This window comes from Tamandua tetradactyla, chromosome 18 (assembly GCF_023851605.1).
Source record: "Tamandua tetradactyla isolate mTamTet1 chromosome 18, mTamTet1.pri, whole genome shotgun sequence".
NCBI classification, from domain to species: Eukaryota; Metazoa; Chordata; class Mammalia; order Pilosa; family Myrmecophagidae; genus Tamandua; species Tamandua tetradactyla.
This window is the reverse complement of record NC_135344.1, coordinates 6,140,864-6,168,631: the sequence shown is the minus strand read 5'-3', so window position 1 is coordinate 6,168,631 and position 27,768 is coordinate 6,140,864. Positions and strand designations below refer to the sequence as shown.

At 44.8% G+C, this 27,768-nt stretch overlaps 1 protein-coding gene across 1 annotated transcript in view; it reads right to left on the bottom strand.

Moving 5' to 3' along the window:
* Nucleotides 1–27,768, bottom strand: part of ZNF516 (zinc finger protein 516) — a 114,538-nt gene that overhangs the window by 43,194 nt on the left and 43,576 nt on the right. Inside the window, 1 exon segment of the mRNA XM_077135206.1 lies at nt 23,558–25,525. Coding sequence (XP_076991321.1) covers nt 23,558–25,319 — 1,762 coding nt within the window. The 5' untranslated portion in view covers nt 25,320–25,525.

The following is a 27,768-nucleotide window of genomic DNA, read 5'->3' as shown; positions in this document are numbered from 1 at the left end:
ACATGTTTCTAAAAAAAACAGAGTGTTATTGTGCCAGTTTGAAACTGTCATGTCCCCCAGAAAAGCCACATTTTTCTAATCCAATCTTGTGGGTGTAGCTCTATTGCTGGCTGGGACCTTCTGATTAGGTGGTTTCCATGGAGATGTGACCCCACTCAATCAAGGTGGGTCTTAATCCACGTACTAGATTCCTTTAATAGGGCAGCATTTTAGAGAAAGCACAGACACTTGGAAAAAGAAAACGACCCCAGGAGATGCTCAACTAAGAGATGAAATCCAGAGTTTGCCCCAGAGCAGCTACTCCAGGACCCACAGCCACTGAGTCAGAAGCTGAAAGCAATGGGCCAGGAACAGGGACCTGCACACACCAGCCAAACACCTCCCCAGCTGACAGAGGTGCTCCAGGTGCCAGCGGCCTTTCTTCAGAGCCCAGATATCATCTTGTTGATACCTTAATTCAGACATTTTCATGGCCTTAGAACTATAAATTTCTGGTATATTATACTTCCACAGCTTTAGCAAATCAAAACGGTTATAATTATGTTTTCTAATTGCCTGGCTTCTTGCTATTGTTTTCTAATTGCTTTTCTACACAACGGTAAGTTATTTCTTCTTTCATTTAAATATAGGAAAAGTCCTATTTCAACCTCACAAATAAGGCTCTCCATATTTTTGCTTACAGAAAATGGTTTTATGCCAAGAAACAAAAGGTTTTTTTAATCTAACCCACTCTTGGCATGGGTTAAGTGTGATTAAACAAAACCAACATCAAAAGAGATCTTTAAAGAACAATATAAGCAACTAATATCAGTGAAGAAGTAAAAATCCTCACAAAATCCCATAAACAAAAATGTCCCAGTGCAATTTTTATGTTTCTGAACTTCTAATTATTTAAAAACTTTTGTTAAATATGTTCTCAAATTGATACATTTAAACATTCTATATAATCGCTGAATAACTAGAGGTGTTTTATGCAACTTTTATTGAAAAAAATTAAACTTTGAAGCAACAAGTTTGTTTGTTTGTTTTTTTGAGAAACTGCTACTATCAAAGCTACATTATCCTCACTTTTACTCTGACCAAATTCACTTTAAAATTTCTAAGGGAGGGTGGGCCACGGTGGCTCAGCAGGCAGAGTTCTTGCCTGTCATACCAGAGACCCAGGGTTCAATTTCCACTGTCTACACATGCAAAAAGAAAAAAAAAATTCTAAGAGAAGTTCTAAGACATACAAGCATGTACGTATGTGCATATTTCCATGTATTTACATTAAATAAGCTAGAGTATACATGAGTGTTTGGTTTTCAGTATTATTAATTGATCATTTACAATCCTGCTCTTGAAAATCCCATTCATTCAGGAACAAGGCATTTTCCTTTTTCTTGAATAGCATACTAGCACATAACTAAGAGAGATTTCATTTGTAATAACCATATACAAAAATGCCATATTAGCTCCAGAATGTTTTTCCCCATTTGGGGAGCTTTTATAAACAGTATACTTTACATCCCTAAAATTCAATGTCAGGTTTTAAAATTAAGCCCATCAAAGGCAAATATTTTCTCTCTGTGTATATACCATACAAAAGTCAAGAAAATGGTTGATATATATAGTATTATGCATTCTGTGCCTTACTAAGGGTTATGTGTTTGCACCATAATCTATTTTTCAAATCTATGCAATTTATTTACTCTGTTAAATTTTTCTTTTTAGTTTAGTATTTGAAATACATATTTTCTCCACTCAATAAAGTGTCCATATTTCATTAGCACTCGAGATTTTTAAAGGACATTTATTCTTGCCAAACTGGTATATTTAGAATAATTTAACTAAGTGAGAAATAAAATAAGGCAGTAAAGTTCTAAATTTGACATTAGAGTCTTAAATTTCTTAAAATGACAACAAATCATGAGAATGATTTTAAAAAAAAAGTTTTGCATTCATGCTCCTACTCAATAGCAAATACCCAGTGAGACTAGCTTCCAATTATTTTTTCAAGTCAAATGATATAAACACACACACACACATACACACACTCTTAAATGAAAAGGTTCACCACAGCAGATCAACTACGTGACCTACTATGGAAAAAAATGAGAGCCAGCTAGGCAGAACTCTTACAGAACAAAACTGAAGAAGAATTTCTAAGACATGAATATTTGAAATGCAATTATTAGCTGGGTAACCTGCCCATGTGATGTTTATTTAACCCTGGCAGCAATAATAGCAAGCTCAGTTTGGGCTTTGGCACCCAACTAGCTTCACTAAATGTCAATTTTCCAACTACTGAAAGCACTTTTCTGAACCATCATCTTTTAAAAGAGGTAAATATATGTATAGTTCACAGTCAATGGTCTAGAAAGAGCACACAGCAATTTTAAGGTGAAGCAATGCAGAGGTTTCTGGCAAATGGTCCAATTTCATCCAGTTTTGCTGAGACTGCTCCTTCAGAGCTCTGCTTTTGTGGTTTCTGATGGCAGAGGGAAGCTTCCGTGAAGACAGGAGGGAGGGGTCTCAGGGTTGTAGTCGCTGTAAAGGAAGAGGGTCCATGTGGGCACCGAGCCCACTGAATACAACCTGCCCACAAAAGAGAACTCCTGAAGAAGGTTATGGGAAATTATATGGAATGCATGTGGATTAAGTAGAGAAATGGGTGGAAAGAATGCTGTAAATATAAGTTCCATGTCCTGAAAATAAACCTCATTTCAAAGTTTCTGGAACTCAAGTTCAGAATCAATTCCAGAGTCGCAACCGTTCAACTTCCAGAAGTGCCGGCAAGGCCTGGGTCTCCGATGGAGGAGGGAGCTCTGTCAGCACATCTGACTCCACTCCTTCAACTCCAACCAACAATTAGCTCTGTGTGCCAATGAGTCAGTATACTATTAGCAACCTACTTTGTTAACTGGGAATGTAATTTATACTCATAGAGTAAATGGTTTCCAACAATACATCCTTCTATGATAAATATACAATTATTTTCAATAGAAGGCCGATTTCTAACATAGCACACGGAACCACTGAATCTTACTGAAAGGGAAGGAAGTCAGAGACAAGACCAAAGTCAGCTTATCAGCGAATATCATCGTGCATTAAGATGCTGTATGCACATAACAAAAGTTCCAGTCCTCCTTAGAGAAATGACCAGCTCCACCAGGCGAACAATCTATCATACATTACATGCTAGAAAAGAAGCTTCAGGTCCTCCCTGTCTTTACGGAAAAGCTGGTGAAGGTTCCCAAATCTGCTACAATGTTGCCACAGGTTCTTGACCCAGGAAGATTGGGATGTTGTTGATGCTTTCAACTTACTGTTGAAAGTGATAGATGTGTTCATCGCTGGTGAAAGAAAAGAGGTGCTTGGATTTTTCTTTAGTCAGATATTTAATCTTGTTTCAAACCATAAGGTTAAACCCAATCCCAAATGTTAGATCAGGAAGTTGCAGGTTCTTCTGCAGGCCCCAAAAAGAACACTTCTCAAGAATTTATTGTTCAGACTTCATCTGAAGCTCTCCTAATCATCAATGAAAGGGCCACCTTTAGCACATGACAATCATACACCTGAGCCTTTACACTTCTCAGTAAGGTTTAAAGTCGCACCAGAAAATCTTAGACAGAATCCGTTTGTCGGTAGTAATTTTATTTTAATACCTGTTTCATCTCTGTCCTAAATACTGCCTCCTTTCTCAGGTGATTCTAGATACAAGAATATATACTACTTTCACTTCTCTGCACTCCCTCCTTCAAATTAAAAAGGGGAATGGGCTTTCATCTCAAATTACAGCTAGCAGTTAATAAACAAACAAAAAGAAAAGAAAAAGAAATGCAGAAATATTTAGTCATTCTCATGCTTGGAAAACACAGCCCCCAAATTCTCCATAAACTTAAATGACTCCCAGGTCAGAATGAGCTGGGATACTGAGGAATAACAGATTTTCACAGTGCTTCTCAGCCTGCAGCCATCTGATGGCTGCTGTGGCAAATGGTTGCAGCTAGCTGCCTCTGATGGCTCCACAGTTCCTGAATTGTGACTCCTTGAGAGCACACTTTGGCCTGCCCCAGACAAGGGTGCAACACGGAGTGGGGGTGGAGGTGGGGAGGGAAACAAGGCAAGCCTGAGCCTTCAATGCTTTCCTCTGCCTCTTTCCCAGTCCTTTCGACGTTTGCTCAACCCAAGAAAATGCAGACATTTTCTACTCCAGGAAGCTCAGCTTCTGAAGTCTGAACACTTTGCCTCCTTTACCTAGTTTGAAAACGTGAATGATTTTTTTTTTCCTTTCACCAAAGATATTTGCCAAAAATGCATCAATTCCTCTATACATGTTTTCAAAAATATTTAAATACATGCATAACCCAAGGACAATTATTTTTTTACTTTAGCATAGCATATTAAATAATCCCTGATAAATGCCTATTTGAAAAAGTATATCTGAAGATTTTTTGCTATTTAAACCCAAAAAGTAATAAATCTTGAAAGAATTTTTTCTCACTCTTTGGATGTAATGACTTTGATTCACTGGGTAGCTTTTTCAATCAGAGAAAACGGCACTGAAGATTTCTTTTACTTTAAAAAAAAAAAATACATAGCTGCCTATGTGGAATTACTGCTGTCATCGCATTTCTGTATGAATTTCAGAGAGCCCTAACTGTCTTAGACAAAAGTTACATCAGACAAGCTCTGAAGAGGAGAGAGGTTTAAATATTCAGAAGGCAGAAGAGTGCTTTCCTAGCAAACATGAAAAACCACAGCTCGCTTGTTATGGGGCGATAAAGGTTTTTCAGCCTAGTGGTTGAATGCAATTGTGAGTTCTTTTCCTAATTAAATTATAAATGGATGGTAAACCAAATGTGTCACTAAATTAAGACATTTTTAATTTCCATCTCCCAGTGCTTTCTGAGAAGTTGGGAAACCCCCAATATATTCAGTGTGTCCTTCCTGGGCACTGATGTCCTTTGCTGCTGGTCACATCAGCTGTGCCCAGCTCACCCAAAGTCCTCACCATGAAAACTAGCTACAGGTAGAAGCGAGGGGGATATGGTGTTTCTGAGATGGTCCTAACACAGAAAAAGAATTAAGATGGAAAAATTCAACAGCAAGGACATTATTTTAAATGTAATTAACCTCTATTTTCCGTTGGTAAACAGATCACACTAAGCAAAAAAATAAATGATTGCTTTAAAATATACAGAGAAATTAGTTCTGAAGTCAAAATTGAATAAATAATGTTACATCAAGTTTGTTAGTTGATGAAAATGAGAAAACTTTTTCTACTCACTATAACCACAGCAACGACAGGATGGATGTGAGGGGGTCCCAAGGACAGACACGGGGAACTTCCGAGGACAGATGTGGGGGGGCTCCCCAAGGATGGATGCAAGGGTCCCCCCAAGGACAGACATGGGGGCTCCACAAGCAGAGATGCGGGGGGCTCCCCAAGGATGGACACAGGGCCTCTCCATGGACCGACACAGGGGCTCCCCGAGGACAGACGAGGGGGTTCCCTGAACACAGACACAGGGGGTGTTTCCTGAGGATGGATGCAGGGCTCCTCACATGATGAAGCACTCCAGCCCCAGCCAGAACACAGGCCTGACCAAGCCCACAGCATCAAGAAAGGACTTCCTGGGGTGCGGCAATTGTGGGCAAACAACAAAAAATGATAAAAAGCCAGACCTGTTTTACATCCCCCAAAATCTGGTCATTTCCAAAGGTAGGTAAAAAGGAGAGGAGAGAGAGGCAGGAGGCTTTTTGTGCACATTGAAACTGATTGGAGCATGTGGATCCTGGTGGTTTAGATGAGTTCACTGCCTTATAAAACAGCTCAGTTACCTTTTCACTGAAACAGGTGCATCAGAAACATTCTTCTTGTATACAACATCCTGTTTAGAGTCGATTACTGACTCTAAACAACAAAGTTTTCTAAGGCAAACTTTAGAAAATGAGGGCAAATAAGGAGATTCTGCTGAGCCTGGGCCAGTACCTGGGGGAAAACAGATCAGGGACCCGGACTGAGGTCGAGTTCAGGGTAGTGACCCACGCAGGGATGCCTCCAGCTCACCTGCCACGGTCCCTGCCGCCCAGAGTGCAGTGAGCAGGGCCAGGGTCGCTGGGTTCCACTGGCAGAATAAGCAGAGTCTCGGGCTTCCATGGAGCAAGAGGTAAGGAGGGGACTTGCTGAGGATGCCACCAGCAGTTTTGGTGGATACAGCATCGCCCAGTTTCTCCCCTGCTCTTCGAAGTACCCGCTGGACAACTCATGGGTTGACTCTAAGGATGAATCGTTCGCAAATCCCACCCTTCCTAAGCTGCTGGTGCCTTTTCCAAGAGCTCCAACTAGATGGAGCAGAAGACACAGCTGAGCGAGGTTCTAAAGGGAATTTCATGAAAATGCCAACTGCACACTGCCTGTGCCCTGACACTTTCCATTTAATGGTACGCAGAGTAAAAATGTCTACGGGTGCGGCAGAATACATGCTTTCAAAGGGAAAAAAATCGTTCTTGAAGATATCATCCTCTAACTCAGTGATACATCAGACCTGCAGCTAAGTCATGTGGATTTTTTCTGCCTGGAACATGCATCAGACTGTGGAACTTTGGTCATTTTAAGGCAAGGACTTTTTTTTAATCTTAAGACTTAATGAATGCACCAAACTATCAATTATTATTATTATTTTAAATAAGGTTATGACTGCTCAGACAATTTAAAGTAGTGCTCAGCTAAGTTCAATAAAATAAGTACATATGCTAACAGTTCCAAATTGGGTGGGGTGGATTAGATTTCAGTAAGACTCCACAGCAGGCCTGGCGATGTGGGGGGAGGTGCTCTAAAAGAACTCTGCAAATAGCTGTCCCTGCAAAAAGCCGCAGGCAGGGACACCCCCAGCCAGTGTGGGCCACACATCAGAATCAGCCTTTCAAGCAACTGTCACTCAACATCTCTGTGTCTCAACTTCCTGAGGGGAACCCAAGGCAGCAGTGCTGTCCTGAGAAGGTATGCGAACAACTACCTGTTAGTAAGCCAAGTGCAGATTCAAAAAGCCCAAGCCACAGGCAAGGAACAAGAGTGATAGCAAAATTAAACTACTCAGGAGGCATGTCTACAGTTACAAGTGAAGCAGTATGCCAGGTGAATGGAGAAAGAGAGACCTGAAGAGATCCAGAAGACAGGAACCCAGTGTAGAAAGGGCGCGTGAACCGGGCCCAGCCTTGGCAGAGACCGGGCTGGTGAAGGGGGCCAGCCGGGCTGACCCAATGGGTGCTGCTTCCTGGTCTTCAAGTCACAAGAGCTTAGTCTGCAAAGCGCAAGGATTAGAAGCACATGTCAATTATAAACACGCTGAGCTGGAATAAATGAGTAAGAAAAACCATCTAAATGAATTCTCGGTACATATCTTCATGTACAGAGAATTCAGTTTTGTAATTGCTTCACGTTCACTAATGAAAGAAGACAAAATGTCCTCTTAAAACTTTTAGTTCTGTAACTCTAAATATTTAATCATCTCGCCACCTAGTGTCTACACAGAAACCTTCTGCTGTTCACATCTTTGCTGAAGATTTTAAACTGGAATACGAGATCCCAGGATTAAACATGCGCATCCCCAGAAAGAGAACAACCGCAAGCATTTTCACAAGGAGGAAAGGAAAAATTTCAGGGGTCAAATTTGGGGGTTCCTGAGTTTTCTCTGGGAATAGAACAAGTCCTTCTTTCAGTTACCCATTAATGCTTAATTTTAAGTGAAAGGACCTTGCCTCAAATGCCATTTTAAGTCGTAAGACAAGACATGCTGTTAGGAGATAGCGCTCACTTGGAAATGCATTCAGGTGAAGTTGGAACATTCAGCTGACTCACAAAGGCCATATCTCAAGGCAGCACTAGGTTTCAGAGAAATTTCTATCTCATTTACAGGCCAATCTTGTAAACTAAATTTAAAATCTGTTTGCATACCCTGTAAGACTGACTGGAGGAATGGAAGGAGCCCACAGTTTTTATGACATTTAAATTTGTTCTGTAGATGCTACAGCAAATAGACGAGCTCAACAGTTCCAACACGGGACCAACAATTCCCAAGAGAACAATGACTGGCCACTGATTTTTTTTTCACTCAGACAATTTTTTTTTTTTAACCAAGACTAAATAAGGATGGGTTATACACAGCAAAATCGGCATAGAGACAGAAGAAATATGTCTACCAGGTAAGATATGCTAATAGGACAGGTTTCCTCTCCCTGCTGGGTGGGGGTGGAGAGACAATTCTACCCTGGACAACATGTCACTTTTCTTCGTGGAACTCACCAGCACAGGCCACACACACACGCATTCCCAGTGGCCTCCCTCTGGCAGCTGACAGCTGAGGGTTCTGGCATCTTCTTGATTTGAATTCAGGAGCCAGGCCCATACATACGACAAAGGCCCCAGTGGCCAAGGTTTCCTATACCAACACCTGAACGCCAAGCAGATTCTATTTATCGGGCATCGACCAGCCAATAACCATCCACGTGTCACAAAGTGAAAAGTGTGGGTCCCCGTGCAATTCTGGAGAGGCCTGGCATTCCATACTGGAACAACGTCGCATCCAGCAGAACGGCAACATGGAAAGATTACCTAACGTCAGCCATACAACATCCTGAACAGAACTAAACTTGCTGCTCTGGCTGCCGGCAGACATACCAGTAAGGCAACCCCTGAAACATTATTCTTTAGGACAGATTCTTCCGTTTTGCATATTGCATTCAGATATATTAGATTATCCTAATTCAAGAAAACTTGAAAGAACTCTGTTAGAAAGTGCAGGGTTTCTTCAAGCAAACAGACTAAACTTAATTTTTGTTTTCTTTTGAGTCTTTTCTCCTCCCTCAATAGAACTAATGCATGTGCTTAACATACTAACAAGTGTAAAGGAGAAAGCAAGCAAACTCCACCAGAAGGTTCTCCCCTTCTCTTCCTCAGCTAATTATTCATCCAACATTCACTGGTATGAGGTAACCAAACTCTGCAGTCTAGGAGTAAACAAAAAGAGAGCAGCTAAGCAGGTTTTAATAAGCCAACTAGCAGGCTGAGAAACAGGTCCAGACATTTCCTGCATATATTAAAATCACACAACCTACCAGAAGAGACTTACCCATGAGAGATGCTTGTTCTGGGACTGCCAGTCAAAGTTCCACATGAATCGAAGCAATGTTGAACAAAGCACAGGACATGCAGTTAATCTGAATTTCTGATAAATATTTTTTTGCATAAGTATGTGCCAAATATTGTATGGGACATATTTATACTAAAAAAAGACTTCACTATTTTTCCAAAATCCAAATTTAATTGGGCACCCTGCATTTTTATTTGCTAATCTGGCAACTCTTAACTTGTTTGCCTCTAAAACAAACATATTATTTGACAGGATGACTGCAAGTGAATGTGTGAATTAAAAACAGTTCAAATATATATGTAAACAGTGATGTAAACACACAGCATTACATACAAAGAGGAAAATTATTTTTCATCCATATTGCAGGGTCAGCTTACTGAGAAGAATGGAATGTGTTCATGAAAATGGAAAAAAGAAGGAGAAGTTAAGAGCACCTTCAAAACCAGTAGGGCCCTTAAAAGCCCATGTGGAACTTGGGTGGGGCCTCTATGTTTCCTTAACAAGTAGTTGGGGTGCCGTGATCCCCAAAGGCTCCTTCCATGCAAGCCTCTTGCTTTTAGGTCATACAAATTAATCACCTCCTAGTAATCAAGACAGAGACTCGTTCTACAATCAACAGTTACTCTGTTTAAAACAAATCTGCTTTGCACATTTCAGCCCCTTCACTACCCTCCCCACCTCCACAGAAAGTGACAACAAATACCAAAACTGCCCATATCCATCTAGCTGACATGCATAACCCTGTTTTTAAGGGGAAATGGGCTCTGACTTCCAACATGGAATGGCAGCATCCAACTCGGAGAAATAGCCGCCCTTCCCTTGTTCTGGTGTCAGGCTTTGGAGGACTCCCCACTCCCCCAGCCACTGCTCAGGGAAGGGGCTGTAAAAGGAGGGCAGGGCAGGAGCCCAGAGTGGTGAGAACAGGTGTGATTCTAGGAGGCAAGGAGTCTACTCCGGCCTCTCTCCCTCCCCCAGCTACGGTCTTACCGAAGCACCGAGCTGGAGCTGACTGTGCCTTCAACTGGCACTCCTGGTGTCACGGTGGGAAAAGGCCTTAACCCTAAGCCCCAGACTTCCCCTCTTCTTGAGAGAAAGAGTTATTTACTCTGGGAGGTTTCAACGAAATGTAGGTCAAGGGTACACACATGGAAAATGAGGACAGGACAAGGCTCATGTTTCAAACCAGGAAAAAAGGCTGACTCCTTTGCTCACATTATTGTTCCACCCAGCACAACCTCGAGACCAAAGAACACGCCAGGCAGAACAGGCGAGGGTTCTTCCCAACGGTGGTGGCTGGGAAATGAAGGTCAGCACTCCACAAAACACAAAAGGTGAAGGTGGCGTGCCAAGGAGGCGGGCTCATAAGGCTTGGCAGAGTCTCACAAAACGTTAGAGCGGACTTTCAGCAGAATCCCACTGAGCTGATTAGGGAGGGGTCTTACAATCCATTGACCTTCAACAATCTGTCCTGGCCAGTAAACAACAGAGACTCGTTCTCACCCAGGCCTGGGTCTTCATAGTGATGTCGGAAAAGCGATACCAATATCGAAGAACATTTAAAACACCTCACAGACATGAGAAGTACTACATGGATCGAAGCAGTGTGGAATAAAGCAAATGCGAAATAGTGAATTAGATCGATGCAATGAAAATATCTCCTAGCAGGGGAGGGAATGTCTTTCTAAGTTGTAAAGGTAAAAAATGACTTTTTAGACCTTCTACAATAAAAGATTTCATAAAGTAAAATACCAAATGAGAAAATGGGAGAAAATATTTAAAGTATATAAGGAAAGATTCATATCCACATTATGTAAAGAGTGTCCATAAATTAATAAGAAAAGGACAAGCAACACATTAGAAAAATGTGTTTCATAAATCACAGAAGTAATACAAACAGGCAGTTTTTGAGAAAATACGTGTATTTTCAGGAAAAAAATGGAAATTAAAACAAAAATACCATTTTTCTTCTTTCAGACAGGCAAACTTTAGAAAACGTATAATATCCAAAATTATGCAGGTGCACACTCATAAGGGCTTGGTATAAAAATTACCACCAATTTGGCAGAATCTATCAAAACATAAAACAGACACAAGGCCCTTAAAACAGCAATTTCATGTAAAGAAATTGTGCCCATTTAAAACTGTCATATACCCCAGAAAAACCATGCTCTTTAATCCCCATTCAATATTGCTGGGTGGGATATTTTTATTGTTTCCATGGAGATGTGACCCACCCAATTGCGTTGGGATATTTTAGTTAAATGGTGTCCATGGTGATGCGTCTCCACCAATTCAAGGTGGGGATGCTTACTGGAGCCCTTTAAGAGGGAACCATTTGGAACCATTTGAAAAAAGCTCAAAGCTAACAGAGCCCACACAGCCAGAACCCTTTGGAGATGCAGGAGGAAAACACCCCCACAGAAGCCTTATGAAATGAGGAGAGAAAGCTAGCAAACAAAGTGCCTTCCCAGCTGTGTTCCAGACAGCATCAGCCTTTCTTGAGTGAAGGTAACCTCTTTTTGGTGTCTTAATTTGGACATTTTTATTTGCAACTTAATAAATCCCCTTTTTAAAAGCCATTCCATTTCGGTGTATTGCATTCTAGTAGCTAGCAAACTAAAACAGAAATCTATAATGAAATACTGCTAAGTGTTCCCAGCATTGTAAGACCACACTGAATGTAATGAAAAGGTGGAAACCCCTTGACTGTTCATCAATAGGCAAATACACTATGATCATATTATAATGTGCTATTAATTATGCCATTCAAAATGTACAGTTCAAAAGAGTGAGGTAGGGGCACATCTATTGACATGGAAAGATTCCAAAAGATATTGCTTTGTGGGCAAAGCAAACTGCAACAAAAACAAACAGAAAGATCTTATTAAGAAGCCCCCCACCCCCAGTTGCTGTACGCACAGATACTTGCAAGCGTATGTGTATTTTAAAGACCTGGGAGGGGACAAGATAAAACTGGTGAGGAAGTGGGGGTTGGGGGAGGGCAGGCAGCAGAGGTGAATTTGACTCATTCACCACTAGCAGGTGTCGTTGAAACACTTGTACATTTTCTGAGGACTGCGTGGAAGTCTAAAATTCACAGCAGGGCAGGCATGGAAGGCCCTGCTGCTTCTCCGTGTCCACCTCCCACCACCAACATGGTGGCCAAGGAGCCCTGGAGAAAGGACAGGAGATAAAGGGGGCCCACAGAGCCAGGTCCTGTCCAGGGAAAGGCAGCCTTGCTCCCTTCTGCACGCCCCAGGCAGGAAGTGGCACTGAGGGTCTCTGGGCAGGAGGGCAGGGCTGCGGGGGCCCTGACTTGCAGGAGAATACCCCCACCCCCACTGAGTTCCAGGAAGAGGTGAGGAGAGCAATTCCTATGGTCACCAGCAGGGGGCAGGGGGTGGGGGGTGGGGGGTGGGGGGTGGGCAACGCAGGCATTAGGAAAGGAGGCAGGTCCATGAGAATGGGGTACCCCGTCAGACTCTGTCTCTGATCTTGGGGAGGAGGACAGGTGGTCTGCACAGGTGCACTCTGAGGTTGGACCTATAGCCACAGACCCAGGTGTACCTATCCACTGCTTACCAACACAGTGATCGGTTGTGAAGATACCTTGGGGGTTTTACAGCGCCTAATCTGGCTAGGTTCTGTTGTCAACTTGACCGAGTGATGATACCCAGTTGACTGGTCAGGCAAGCACTGGCCTGTCCCTTACTACAAGTATATTTCATGACTGGTTGATAAACTGGAAGGCTGATGCATTAAATCATCAGTCAGCTGATTGCATCCGTGGCTGATTACAACTACAATCAACTAAGGCATGTTTCCTACAATGAGAAAATCCAATCACTTAAAGACTTTTGAGGAAGAAGAGAGACTCTTGTTACTGCTTCTTCAGCCAGCGAGCCTCTCCTGTGGAGTTCGTCCAGACCCTTCATCGGTGCCGCCAGCCTGCCCTGTAGATTTTGGACTCTTGCATTCCCATGGTTGCATGAGACCCCTTAATAAATCTCATATCTGTAGCTATCTCCTGTTGGTTCTGCTTCTCTAGAGAACCCTGACTGATATGGCGCCCAAGTTGTTCCCCTCATCCATTTCCAGTCGGAAGAAGGGGTGGGGACAATGGGGGAAGATGGGGGCCAAGAGCAATTGTGCACTTTGAGGACGGGACACTCCCCTTTTCTCCTCCAAGTGTGCCCTGCTGGGCTCACCTGCTGACACATTCCCAAACCTCCAGCAAACAGCAATACCCCTGAAATATCACTCCTTTAAAATCACTGAAAAAGAGCTGACGCAGAGTGAAAAATAAATGTATTGAATGGTAGGTATTTAAAAGGTATCAAAGAATCCAACGCTGTCAAGCATTGTCCAGCTTTTAAGGCAGTTCTGCATAATCAATTTTATCCACTCTTAAACTTTCAAGTAGGATGCCCTTTGGTCACTGGGTTTTTAAAACCAAGATAAAGAATTTGTTTCTAAGTGGTCTGCATGGTTATCTTTCTGGGGTAGTTTTTACCCTTTGAAATAGTCAGGATCCTTTCTTTTGTTGGTATAACATATAAGCTGTCCAGAACTATCATGTTCAGAGTTTCCAAAAAATTTCAAAGTCAATACTTGCTAATTTCCTTTCTTCACACCTGAGATTCAGCAACTTTGTAAGTCCTTTCAAGGTGACACATTTAACTGCATTTCAAGGCCATTACTGATTCTTCTCTACAGTGAAGAAGGTTTGCAACAGAGAGGATTTTAAGGTTTTATATCTTATTTTCAATCTCATAGTCCTCTACTACATATTTCATCAGTTTTGAAAATGCAGCACTCAATAATAGCTCTTCAAAACGAAAATTTGCAACCTTCCTGCTGGTACCATTTTCTAGTCTAATAGCAAAAGAATCTGCATAAATCATACCTCATTAATCATTTAGTAATGTATTTTTAAAAGAACAGAAACATTACAGATTAGTTTTAAATCAAAGTAAATGTAACTAGAAGCCAGACTGGAAACCCAACTATTATTTCCATATCAAAATGATGTTCTCCACCAGTCCAGTCCAATTAATGAGCTACTCCAATAAAATAGTCACTGAACTATCCTATGTAGGCACATTCTGATTTTCTGATGTTGAAAGAAGCTGCCTTTCTCCAGCAGTTGAAGATACCAGATTCACACAAACATTGAACCTCCTATAAGATGACCAACTCATCACGTGGAACCACTGAATTATCACTGTAAATGATACATTCCAATCGGCAATGAGGTTATTAAATGAAAACAGTAATCATTGTAAATTTGGAAGAGTTCACTTGCAATTCTGAGGGTAATTATTCTGGAGTTCGAAGAAGGAATATGAGTAATACTCAGATTTGACACATTTTTACTGGAGCATATTTGGCAGCTAACAGCCCAAATGTCTTACTAATTTATGAAAATACTTTCGAGTCAATGGCTTCCTTTGTAAACAAACAAGAGGTGAGCATGCTTTCAGTGGATCTCACCACATCAACTGCACACACAGAATCAGGTGAAATTCCACTAATACCACTATTACTTTCTAACCATTCCTCCAGGGATGGACATTCCAAACTTTTTGTAACTCTAGGAAAACACAAACATAAAGCTACAATCCATTCTAACAGGCAAAAGCTTATGCAAATTGCACATGCAAAGACCGAATCCCCTCAACAGCCCAGGAAGCCTTCCTAAAAACTGACCTCTGATTAGGTCCAGCATTCAGGGAATAATCTAAAAAATACCCAAGTGAAAAACACTCAACTCAGAAATGAAAAAGCAAGAGCTTATACCAAAGAAGGATGCAAGACAAAAACACTTATCAAATATAACCTAAGTGCCTGAAAGAAGAAATCTAACCTATTAAATAATTCAGTATACCCACCACGAAAATGCTGCACAAGAATGAGGCAAAGCAAAGACACAACAGCGGTTCATTTAGGAGACATGGCTGGCTGGCCTGAGCACGCCACAGAAGGGAGCCATTCTGGTATGCTGGATGGCCAGGCAGGGCCCATGGATTTCCACCAAGTACCTGGACCTGGCAAGCAAGGGGTGCCAGGGCCAGGCTGGGACATGAGCGGGTGGGGCAGCCCGAGGCACCAGGTCTCGGAATGAGTGCCCCATATGGACTGTCCCTGTTGAAAGCTGCTGTCTTCCTCCCCGTGGAAAGAACAAACTGCCGACCTTGTCTGGAGCTGCTCAAGGTCTAGGTCCTGGAGAGCTCTCCAGGCATGGGTGTACGTTTCTTCCCACACGTCACAGCCCCCACGTGCCCAGGAGGACACACTATCTGGGTTCTCACCATGGGCTCGAACCTGCTTTCTCCCCCAGCCTCTGCCGGATGGTGGTCATTCGGCACATCCCTGGGCGCCCACTGGCTTTCCAAGCCCTGCCCATGTGGCCGAAGCCTTTGGCCCTGCGTCCGAGCTGTGAGAAGCTCCCTGGTAGGGTTTGCTGGTTCTCGGGGCCCAGCTCCCCACAGGCAGAGACCTCCCCACTGTCCCAGGTCTCCCCACAGCCTCTGGCCTTCTAGGGTTTCTGGGGCTCGGAGCCCCTCCCTAGTGAAACGGAAACCCCCAGACCTGACCCAAAGCTTCCCAAGAGGTCGGCCATGTACCTGCAGGAGGTCCAAGTGGGCCCACATGCCATCAAGTGTTCTTGTACTTCATGTCACAAAACAGTGCATCCATTCCTGCTGGATAGCAAAAGCCCAATAGGGAAGGCCAAAGGAGGTGCAAAATGCAACTTCCTAGCACCCTGATTCCAAGTCTGACAACTTGCCCATAAAGAAATCCAAACGCATTCTAAACAGCAGTGATACCGCTTTACGCTCATGTGGTGCTTTCCACCCAAAACTGTGGCTTGAGCACAGGCGCTCATGTTAAACACTAAACATCATATGAACCGTGACAATTACCTTCCTAGTCATGAATTATTGTCAGGTAATATGGTGTCTGGATATCATAACAGAAACGACCACTGAGTATTTCAACTCCCCTGTGCAGGACGTGCCTGCTGCAGAACAGGACATTCCTCAGTGCTGTCCACTCTCAGCTGGAGGATGGATCGGATTCCAAGTGGAGCTGTGTCCTTGCTCCGTCAGGAAGACTGGGAAGGTGAGAAAGGCAGGGCCACTGCCTTCCACAAGGGCTGAAGCCATGCTAACTACGCACAACACAGGTCAGGCAAGGTGAGAAGGACAGAAGGACAAACGCTGCTGCCGGGAGCATTCTGGGGGGAGGACAAGGCTTTCAGGGTCCCAGCATGGGCAGAGCAGTGGTGGCTTGCACAGGGCATGGATACAGCGCCATCTCCACATGGAAGCTGGGGTGCTGCAGAGGCAGCAGAGAGAAGGGCAGGAAGGGGGCAGGGTCAGGCCATGGAGTTGGAAGTCTTCAGTTTGCAAAGGGGAGCCCTCTGGAGAACATGTGGCCACCTGCTCGCATATGTGCTTTGAGTGAATAACTGGTATCCCTACCAAGAAATGGCTGAAGGGCTTAGAATCCAGGAAGCTGGGTGCATCCCATCACACATATACAAGATGTGCTGTACAGCAGATGTGGTCAGTAGCCATTTGGTGGACACAAAAGTATGTCTGGGTTGTTCTGAGACAGCACCACCACCTCTGAGTGACAGATACCCTAAGGGCACCATGCTCCCCTCCCCAGGTGGGAGCACACCCTCACCACACTGGCCGGGCAACCACCCAGCACCTGTTGGCCAAGCCCCTCTGCCACCAACTGCCAGCATTTCTGTGCGATCCACGAGCAACAGCTGAACTCAACAAAAGCACCTGCCATTCCCCCAGGCTTTCATTCTTTCCTGCAGATCAGCACCTGGTGGTCTCCAACAAATCAGCATATCCTCTACAGAGGCACCTCCAGGTGCAAGCCCACCTCTTCACCCAGAGTGCCACCTTGCACAGGCCTGCAGGGATAGAGCCCAACTGGGCTGCTTCTACTCACTTTTCATAGACAAATCCTACAAGGTGGATCCTTACACTTCAAGTAAGGAAGAACAAGTTTCAAGTCTGAACTATAGAATTCTAAGAGTTCCATGTCTTAATGACAAAACAGTAAAGCTGACAACTAAATCTAATAACTAAAATTACTAATAACCTAATTACTTTAGTGACAACTAATGGTAATAACTAAATCTCTTGGAAGGAGCCCAAAGTTGTGGCCAGCAGCATCCCAGGGAAACAATAACAGGGAAAAGGGAACCAAAACAGCAAAGAAATTACAAATGTGAAGCCAAGACTGCTATGTCAAATAATCTATGAACACAGTGCATCCATTTTTATAGGAATCATCACTAACGTCACCTTTAGTTAACACTCAATGTTTATCATGAATAATATCTATGTTCCAAAAATGAATATTAGTCCATACCACCAACTCAGGGTAACTGATCATGCCTTGGATGCCCGCTTTCTACCTAGGAAATGGGCAGGGGATGCCCAGGACCCAGGGGATCTCCGTGGCAGGGTGGGCATGTACCTGTGGCCCTCAGTTTCTATGCCAGGAGCTGGAAGCTGGAGACTCCAGTTCTGGTTCCAACTCTAATATCAACAAAAAATACTGCATTTATAGGATCCCACTATGGTGGGAATTACTGCCCACCCTCCTGAAACTACGGAAACTGGAGACTCATGGAGGCCAAAGAACTTCCTTAAGACCATCACTACTCAGGGGCAAAAGTGGAACTAAAACCCAGGTCTCTAGGTCCAAACTCATTGCATTCCACTGTATCACACTGTCCTTCAGCCAAAAAGAAAAAACAAACCATATGGCTTTGAGAGAACTGTAAGACCTCCCTAAGCTAAAGTGGGGAGGCAGGCATCTCTCAGTTCCCTTCTGACTCTATAATGCAACAATTCCATTTTATGCAAAAGAGAGGGAGAGAAAACCAAGCATCTCAACTTCCCTGAAAAGCCAAAGCACTTGCGTCACATGTGTTTGATAATTCTGACTACATACTTCCCACACATGTTTCTCAGTGATAGGAAGAAAATTCCCGGGTTTAATCTCTAGAGTCAAATGTTGTTCACCATATAATATACGCATTCTGTTAGGTCAGGGAATGTGGTACTGCATGCAAGCAAATATTAACATGCACATCATGCATAGCTTCTTGTGTTTAAAGGATCAGAGAATGGTAAAACACATCTATAAAAACTATTCCCTCCCGCCACCCTCCTTCAATGAATCCAAAAGCACACGCAGGTAAGGCAACATCTCAAGACAAGCCATAGGAGTGACCACCTCTGTGCCTGCGTGGGCAGGAGCGCTGAGTGGCGATTTCTGGTTGCTAGGATGCTAACTAAACCACGGGGCATTCTGCGTATGACTGTCAAGTACGTTTCAATATTTTTCTAATGAATTTTGCCACATTTTTATATGTGGTAGAAATTGAACGAGGATTTTCAACTCTTACTTTATTCCCAACAAAGTAAATTCCTCAGTATTCAGTACAGTGTAAAACCACTGAGCATTTTCATGACTCACGTTTGGCTTAAAACAATCTGCTATCATTCTCATGTCCACTCTCCTTTAATCAACATGACGTCTACTCTCATTTCACCTCTATGGCTATTGTCAGATTTCAGATTCTTTCTCACCAGAATCAGCCTGGGTCCTGTTCTCTGGATGCCCTCTTGCTTATTCTGCTTCAGGAGAGACAAAACGTCTCCACGGAGTCATTTCCAGCTTGGTGTGGACCAAATGGCAGAATGCTTCTCTCGCTTTACAGCTTGGCCTTAACACTCATCTTCACCACACATCATGCAGGGCTGAAGCTGCTTGTGAACATTTATTAGATATCCTTCAAAACGCACCTCAGGCTCCGGGGAGGCAAAGAGATGGAGCAGACCAAGATGGAGGGCGTCCTTCCAGTTAGCAAAAAGAGGCAGCTTGTCTTTGATTTGTACCAACTTTGCAAGCTCATGCTCAATAGAGGGCCCTTCGCTTCCCCTACCTGCCCCTTCAGAATGACAACTTCCCTTCACTCGGTGCCACGGGGTGCTGCTTATTTGCAAGGAATCCTCCCCAGATGTGTCTGCATGGCTCCCCCTGGTTATGCTGCCATTTCGTGACTTCCGGCAAGTATGAATATCCCCTGGTCTCCTTTTATTAATTCCTCTCTTCCTCAGTCCACAACCCTTTTCTCTGCTGCACCATTTTAGCCTCTGCGGTGGAACCAATGGTGGTCCCACTTTAATAAGGCTAAAGTGCCTCCCCGTCTGACCACTGAATGTGTGGATGAGGACGCCCACCCTCAGGGTCTAAGATTCTAACAGTGCCACCCACGGTGAGCTGCAGCTCCCCAGCTCCCCTCTTAAGGAGAACAGCATCTTTACAAGATCTGACCCAGAGCACAATGGGGAGACTTCATTCTGTTAGAGTGACTTCTGCTCTAAATTGAAGTGAACTCCAACAATAATTGACATAAAAAAGCTTCCCCACCCCCAGCCAACTCAGCTGCCTTGCGCAAAGACCCCCTCCCCACCCTATCCCCCCACACACACATTCCATTCCTACTTTTGTTAAGACTCATCTTAAATCCTGTTTCAATGGGAGGACATATAAAAATATCTTCTCCCTAAGCTGCTCTATCAAAAAGAAGGGCAAAGGGTTAGTTAAAGCTTTTGTTTAGTGGCACGCCTGCAGCTGGCCCTCTAAAACGCATCTCCCAAATTTGTTCACTCGGCCGGTCTCAAAGCATGTGTTCAGCTAAAGCTTTTATAGTCAAAGACCGGTATGCAATTAATTACTGGAAAAGAAAGTGAGCGCTACTGTGTACCAGTAACCACCTGGGGGAGGCAGTAAAGAAAGAAATATAGGAAAATGGAGAATTTTTGAAAGTAAACCCACTGCTTCCTTTGAAAATAATTATTTTTCTTCTCTTAACCATGTTCTCCTTCTTCTGAATACTCCTTACTTCTTCAAACTACTTGAAATTCTACAATACTTCCTCTAAGTATTTTTACATTCTTTAGCTTGAACCACATAATAGGCCATTTTAGTTGGTCAAAACCATCATATAGTGACAAGTCCATGGCTTGCTCTAAAACTTGAGGTTTAACTTCCTACCAAGTTATAGCAAGTATCCAAACACAAATAGAGGAGCTGGGTTCAATAGAACATGCAGTTGATGTGACAGGAGATGTCAACAGAAAAAGAGATGGACAAATTCGGAATAAGTCAAATTATTTCTAACCTCAACAATACACAGATAAATAGGAGTGAAGGGCTTCTTATTGCCATGGCATTAAACACTCGCTTCCGCCTACCCCCAAGCACTTCAGCCCAAAGGGGCCTCTCGACAGCAGGAATCCCACAGCCAGGTTCCCTGGAGGATGTCAACCTTTGGAAGATGCTCTTAGTCCCTCAGTTGCTTCAATTATTCATGAAAAATGAAGAAATGCTAAATACTTGCTGGCTGAATTATATTTTTGGCCTGTATACTTGAGGTATATAACTTTACTTGTGAGGCAATACTCAGTATTCCTAATTAATGAATTCTATGCTTCCTACTTCCACTTTGCATTTGGAAATGATTTTTATAAACTTCAATTTTATGCCCTTTCAACTCTCTTCTTCCCTAATTAAAAGTACTAGTTTTTGTTAAAGGGTGCTCTCTGTCAGTGCCACATGTCTTCGTCAATCTAGAACCTAAATCTACCTCGGTAATGCATTTCCCGTCACTAAGTTTTATTTGCAACTTTGCTCTCCCAGTACTTTAGGTTAATAACAAGGAATACTGGGGATATGCCTTCTATGGAAATAAGAGCAGCACTCAACAGACATTTACATGTCTCACTAAAGAAATAAGTTTTCTTAGTTAACCTGAAAATTCAAGTTATTTCTAGAACCAATTCCTGGATGTTAAAAAAAAACCTGCTAGATAAAATGATAGGACAACCATAATTTACTAGAAACATCACAAAGATGTGAATTCTGATTTCAACCTTGCCAGAGGTAGGTTGATTTGTTCTTATGGAGAACTACTTCCATCCTTCATTCCTCAGTTTCTATATTTACTCTAACAATTTTAATCAATCATCCCTGAAAAGTTCTATGGGAATTTAAAATAACGTACATGTTTAAGGCAAGCATTTTCCAAAGAAGGATACGATTTTCAGAAAAGACAGACACACTACAGATCAAGAAGAGAGGATTCACAATGCAGTTTCTTTTCCCAGATAACAGTTTCACAGGCTTAGCCAAATCCTGCAGAGCTGAGTGTTTTGAGAGTAGATGAGTCAACATCATAGGTCTCCCTCCTGAAAACGCACCCATGACTCAGCAACTTAATGCCACTAGAGGCCTTTAAGGGGCCTACTATGACTGAAAAGTGTGTGTTTCTAGGAAAAAAGACTGTCCCTTGGGTTACAAAAGTGACCTGAGAAGACCCACAATGCTTCAGCTGTTTAATCTACTGTCAAGCCACAGATCTCTTTGTCCTCCCAATAAGTGGTAATATTCTATTTATTCTGCCATCACCTTTTTGCTAAATTCAATTACAATACACAAAGTTATTATAGAAACACCTGAGTCATCAAAATTTTCAAAAAATAAATTACATATATAGAAAAATATATGTAATCTCTCATAACAACTAAATGATGACCACTAAAATTTAAGGAACCTGGTGGTGGGAGTAATGACTTCATCTTTCTAACTTCTTGACTTTAAAAGCATTATTGACTGGCTTATTATTAATCATTTGCCTGCCATCATAACAGATGGGGGGTGAGGCCCAAAATATTTCCCAAAAATATTAAAAATGAGTCCTCAAAGTGTGTGTGTGTGGCGGGGGGGATGCTGAGTGCTATCCTGGTATGTGATCCAGTATTCTCCAAAAGGCAGGTACGGCACTGGAATGTAAGCAGTGAAATCCACTGTTGTAAAAATAGAAAGAAACCCAGGAATTAAACCTCAAAAAAGCCATCCAGGCATCACAATTGTCCACCAAGTTTTACATCACAAACTGTTTGACAGAAATGTACAACTCACGGGATGAGCAATGCATTTTCACAGACCAGCATGTCCTTCTGCCTCCTCACCCAGGCTAACGACGAAAGAATGCGAAGCAGAGTATGGGTTGATGCAGAACGTATTATTATTTATATACTCATACATACGCTTATCAACGTGCATGTAGATTCAGCATGGGTTGAATGTAAAGGGTGGGAGGAACCAGTTTTTCCCCACATTTTGGTGGACTCAATATGTATTTCAACCTAATAGACTATCATATAATACATTATATAGGCCCATAATGATTAAACTCAGTTCAGATGATTTGGCTAAGTCTCTCATACAGAAAAATGGTCTAGATTGGTTTTTTATTTTGAAGAAATACATGTTTTGCTCAAGAAAGAATGGAAGTAGCCCTGCAGAAGCACACTGCTTTCTGTCATTCTTGAGCTTTCAGGTAAAAGCAACACCCATTAACCAGTTGGCAGGGAGAAGAGTGAAACCTCGCCATGTGGAAAAAATTGTAAGTTCTTTAACAACAACATCACCTTCCACTTAAGAGAATTACTCAAACCAAATAATAATGAAAAAAATATCAAAATGTTTTAAATCTTTTCTAGAAAACTAGGAAAATAATAAAAACAAAGTTGTCCAAGCTCCTTTAAATATTCATATAAAACAACAACAACAAAAATATTCATATGCCTGCTGCTTGCAAAGTCATCTGCTCCAATTAGCCATCTCTAAACCCACAGGGTTACTTGAATCCAAGGAGATTAATTATAACTGCACACCAATCTGAAGTTCCTCTTTCATGCATCTGTGTGCTGTGAGGGAGAAGAACAAAGGACAGCGTGTGTGTCTACGCACGTGTGTGACTCTGTGTGTTGTAGAGCAGAAAACAGGGTCTGGGACTAAATAAGAGGAGAAAGCCACCTGGGAGTGGCCCACCACTGTGTTTTTTGCTAGGAAATCACTGATGCCCAGGAGAGACCCTCAGCCCAAGGGGAAAAGGGTGTTAATTTAGTCAAACACGTACGGCTACTTAGCAAAAGGAGCAGGAAATGGAGATGGCAGGTGTCCATGGGGTACCTGGTACACTTCAGGTTCCTGGACAGGTCACCCGGAAATGGGGTACTTGCACTAGGTGACCCTGGGCACAAGGCTGCCTAGACTCATGCTCCTTAGGCCAACCTGGACATGGGGCCACATGGGGACCAAGGTATCGCCACCAGGCCCTCTGGGTGCAGGCCATCTGGGGTGGGGCTTCCCAAGGATGGGGCTGCCTGGACGTGGAGCTTTGTAGGCATGTGCCCTTGGGTGCGTGGTCACCAGGTGGTCCATGGGGCCACCTGGACATGGGGCTGCATGGGCTCAGAGCAACCTGGATGTGAGCGACCCTGGGTGAGGGTACCTGGGCGCGGGCTCACCTGGAGGAGGTTCTGGGGCACCCTCCTCACCGCTGTCGTCGGCCAGGAGGCCGGAGGCTGGGGAATCGGTGCGGGCGCAAGCCGAGCCAGGGCTGCTGGGCTGGCTGGCCGAGTCACCCTCGCTGAGCGATCCGCAGCACACCCGGGGTGCCCCGTCCGCGAGCGTGTCCACGAGCACATCTCCGGCAGTAGCACGACGCGCACGACGGTGCACGCGTGAGTGCAGCACCATCTGGTGATAGGTGCGGAAGATCTTGCCGCACTCGAAGCACTCAGATGACTTGCTCTGCGCCGTGCGGCGGCTGTGGCGCGAGGCTGGCCGGTAGTCCAGGTCAGGGGCCAGCGCGGGGACATCCCCAGGGCCTGCCACCTTCTTGCGGGGCGGGCCTGGCAGGGCCGAGGCATCCTGCTCGCGCTTGCGCTTGTCCTGGCTCACCAGGATGTACTCACGCCGATCCCTGTCAAAGGCCACGTCGGTCCCGGCCAGGGCCTCATCCCAGCCCCCGTACTTGAGAAGCTCGGCCGGCTCAGCCACCTTGCCCCGCGTGGCCAGCTGCCAGGCCTGGTAGCTGTTGACCGGGTCGAGCTCGGCCACCCTCCTTCCTGAGGCCGGGCTGGGGGGTGCACCAGGCGCGGAGGGTCGCAGGTTCAGGCACTGCAGGAAGAGCTGCTTGGGGTCGGCGGGCTCTGGGCCCCAGGGGGGTGGCGGGGTGCAGCTGGCTCCCAGCCTGCGGTGGACGGCATTGTGGGCGTTCAAGCTGTCCAGATTTGTAAACAGGTTCCCACATTTAGTGCAAACTTCGTAGAGGGACAAGCCGGTGACGATGGTCTCCTCCTGGACCACGTTGTTGATGGTGGCCACAGGGTCCAGCTCACCACGCGGCCGGTTCTTGCTGCCTGCCTTGGGGCCGTGCGCCTTCATGTGGTTCTTGAGGAACCACGGCTCCTTGAACCGCCGGCCACAAATGTGGCAGCCGTGGTCGAAGGAACCCCTGTGCTTCTTCATGTGCGCCTTCAGGAACCAGGTCTGGCTGAAGGCCTGGCCACACACCTCGCACGGGAACTCCCCGGGACTTGGCTCACGCCTGCCATTCTCGGCACAGGCCTCAGGGGTGCCGGGGGGGCCCTGCGCGGTGATGTGGTCCTTCTCAATGTGGCTGAGCAGCGACTCCTCCCGCACTGTCACGTAGCTGCAGAGCCGGCACTTGAAGGGCTTATGGGCCTGCTGCACGTGCTGCTCCAGGTCCTTCTTGCGCTCGAACCGGCTCCTGCAGAAGGAGCACTGCGCCACTGCCATCCTGCCCTCGCCCGCCGCCTCGGCCTCCTTCCTGCTGCTCCGCAGCAGGATCTTGTCGCCATCCAGCGGCACTGCCCCGTTCAGAATCTTGTTGCAGGCTGAGGAGCTCTTGGTGGGGCTGGTGCAGCCGCCCAGACCCTCGGAGACGCGTGTCTCAGCCAGCTGCACATCCCCAGCCTCGGGCCCATGGCCCTGCACCAGCATCCCCGTGCGGTGGCTGCGGATGTGGATCTTGAGGTTGCCCTTCTGGGCAGCCCTGTGACTGCAGTAGGGACATTTGTAGGGCTTCTCCCCGGTGTGCTTGCGCATGTGCTGGGACAGGGAGCTCTGGAAGGCAAAGCTCTTGCCACAGATGCAGCAGCTGTGCACCACCACCTTGTCCCCGTCCACCTCCTGGCTCCGGCCGGCCTTGCCAGGGCTGGAGGCCGCCCTCAGCTCCATCTCAGCCTCTCGGTTCCTATCCATCGGGATGACTAGGGCATGAGCTGCCAGGGGAGTGGCAGCTCTGGGGCAGGGAGACGGGCGGAGCTTTCTAGTGCACAATTCTGCAGGGGTAGTATCTTATTTCTCCATTTTCAGATGCGGTGCCTACTTCCCAGCTGCAAGAGGCGTGCCTGCTAGGATTAGGTTCCTGCATATTCTAACTGGATGGCATGGCCTGCACTGAGCACCTGAAACAGAGAAGACACAAAGGCTCATGAGCAAAGCTTCAGAGGAATCACAGATGCAGTAACATCGACGACAGCTGTCAACGCATCCTCTCGAAAAAGTCACTCTGACATGGATGGAAATGACAGCAAAAATGCAAATATGCAAACATGCGGCTGTTTCCCCTTAAAAATATCAATAATTAATTACTGACAATCAAATGACTGTGTGATAAATGAGTTAACTAATTGTAACTATAATACTTTTTTTGTTACCAGAAAGAAATCAAGTCACTTATGAAGCACTGTATAAAAGCGTAAGAATTAACAGGCTCCAGGACAAGTAAGCTAAGTAAAAATAACGGACAATGAGAAACAAAGCCAGGAGGAAAGAAGACAAAAAATGGGAGGAAAAGACAGTGAGTGACAAAGCAGTTTTGGTCCAAGGCACTTTACAGCTCTTAAAATCATTTTACAAAGAGTCGAGCCTCAGGATTTGCAGTTCCATATCTGCGAATTCGCCTACTCATGAAAATCTGTAAACTCAAAATCAATACTACTAGTGCTCTCACACTCATTCACGAGCATACGCAAAGTGGCAAAAACTGAGAGTCCCCGGATGTGTACGTTTTCAGCTGAGGTCGAACAAGGCAGCTCTGCCTTCTCGTTTCAGCTCACACCATAAACAAGCGTCCTTACGCAGTCTATTCAGTGCCATGTTTCTCTCATGTTTGTGCTTTTCGTTCGCAGTTTCACTGTTAAAATGGCCCCAGGCATAGTGGTGAAGTACTGTCCAGCATTCCCAAGTGCAAGATGGCTGGGATGTGCCTTACAGAGAAAGTACATGTGTCAGACACACTCTGTTTGGGCATGAATTATGGTACTGTCAGCTGTGAGTTCAATGTCCAAGAATCAGCAATTATGTTAAACAAGGACCATTACACAGAAACCCATAAATCGAGGTTCTGTGTTGATCAGGTGAGGGAAATATTATGACCAGAGACTTGGCGGACCCTAACCTCATATTTTCCCTGGGAGCCGTGGTTTGGGATTCACCACTTCGATGTTCACAGTGGCTTTATGAAGCCAATTATTGTGGATAACGAGAATTGACTGGGTGATGCTGGGCTTAGATAACAAAAAATGAGTCTTCATTTTCTCATTTCTTTCATTTCATAAAGGACAGGTAACACAACCAGAATCCCGAGTCCATGAAGGACTCATGACCTGGCTGCTATGAGATTCTGGGGACAGAGTTGGCTTCCTGGATGCCGACTGATCTAGGTATGTAAGACCACGACAGCATAGATGGGCAGATGCGCGGGGCATCCTGCCTCCTTGTCTCCCAGATGAAGCCCAAATGCTCCACCTGACTTACTACACCCTTCGCATTCTGCACCCACTCCTCTCCAGCCTTCGTGGACCCTACCCCTTCTGGGGCGGGGCGGGGCGGGGGCCCATGGTGTGTGGGCACCTGAGATAGGCAGATAAAAAAAAAAAACAGGCTATAACATCAGAAAGGATGTCTTCTAAAAAAACATTTACAACTTTAAATAGAGTTAAGGAGTCACAGTTTAACTTTTATAAAACATGAAGTAGCTATGTGGTTCTGGCTTGGAAGCAGACTGTCCATGTGTCTCTTTTGTTCAAGGAGTAAAGGTTCCCTTTCAAGAGAGTCTTGGGTGGGAGTCCTTGCTTGCTCTGGTTTCTCTAAACCTGCAATGTGTTCCCTGCAGTAGAAAGACAGACAGACCTATAAAATGCCAGACCCAAGGGTCGATTCTAACTTCATCTTTCAAAAAGCCCTGTGGAGGGTCCAGCTCAAACTCAAGTGGCTGGACCACATAGCACTGAGAAGGCAAGTGATCAGCTGGCCACACTCCTGGAACATGTGCTTCTGTCTGCCGGTCATCTGCCCTCCCTGGGTGATGCGTACAGGGCCACCTGATGTCAGTGCTGCCACAGCTAAGCGAGAAAAGAATATCACAGATAGGACAGAGCAGGGAGGGCCATCTGCTCTGAAACCCAGTGGATTGCGTGTGTGCTAGGAGAGTCACCAAGGCACCCCAAAGGAAGGAGATTCCATTCCTCCCAGGGCAAATCCAACAGAACTCAAGAGGGCAACACATGGTCTTGGTCCCCAAACTCTTCCTCCCACGAGCAACCATGCAAAGACAGAATCCTTACTGAAAAGTACATATTTTAAACTTTCTTTCTAGAAAGCCCCATGCTAACAAGTTTCCCAGGCACCTCAAGACACACACCCC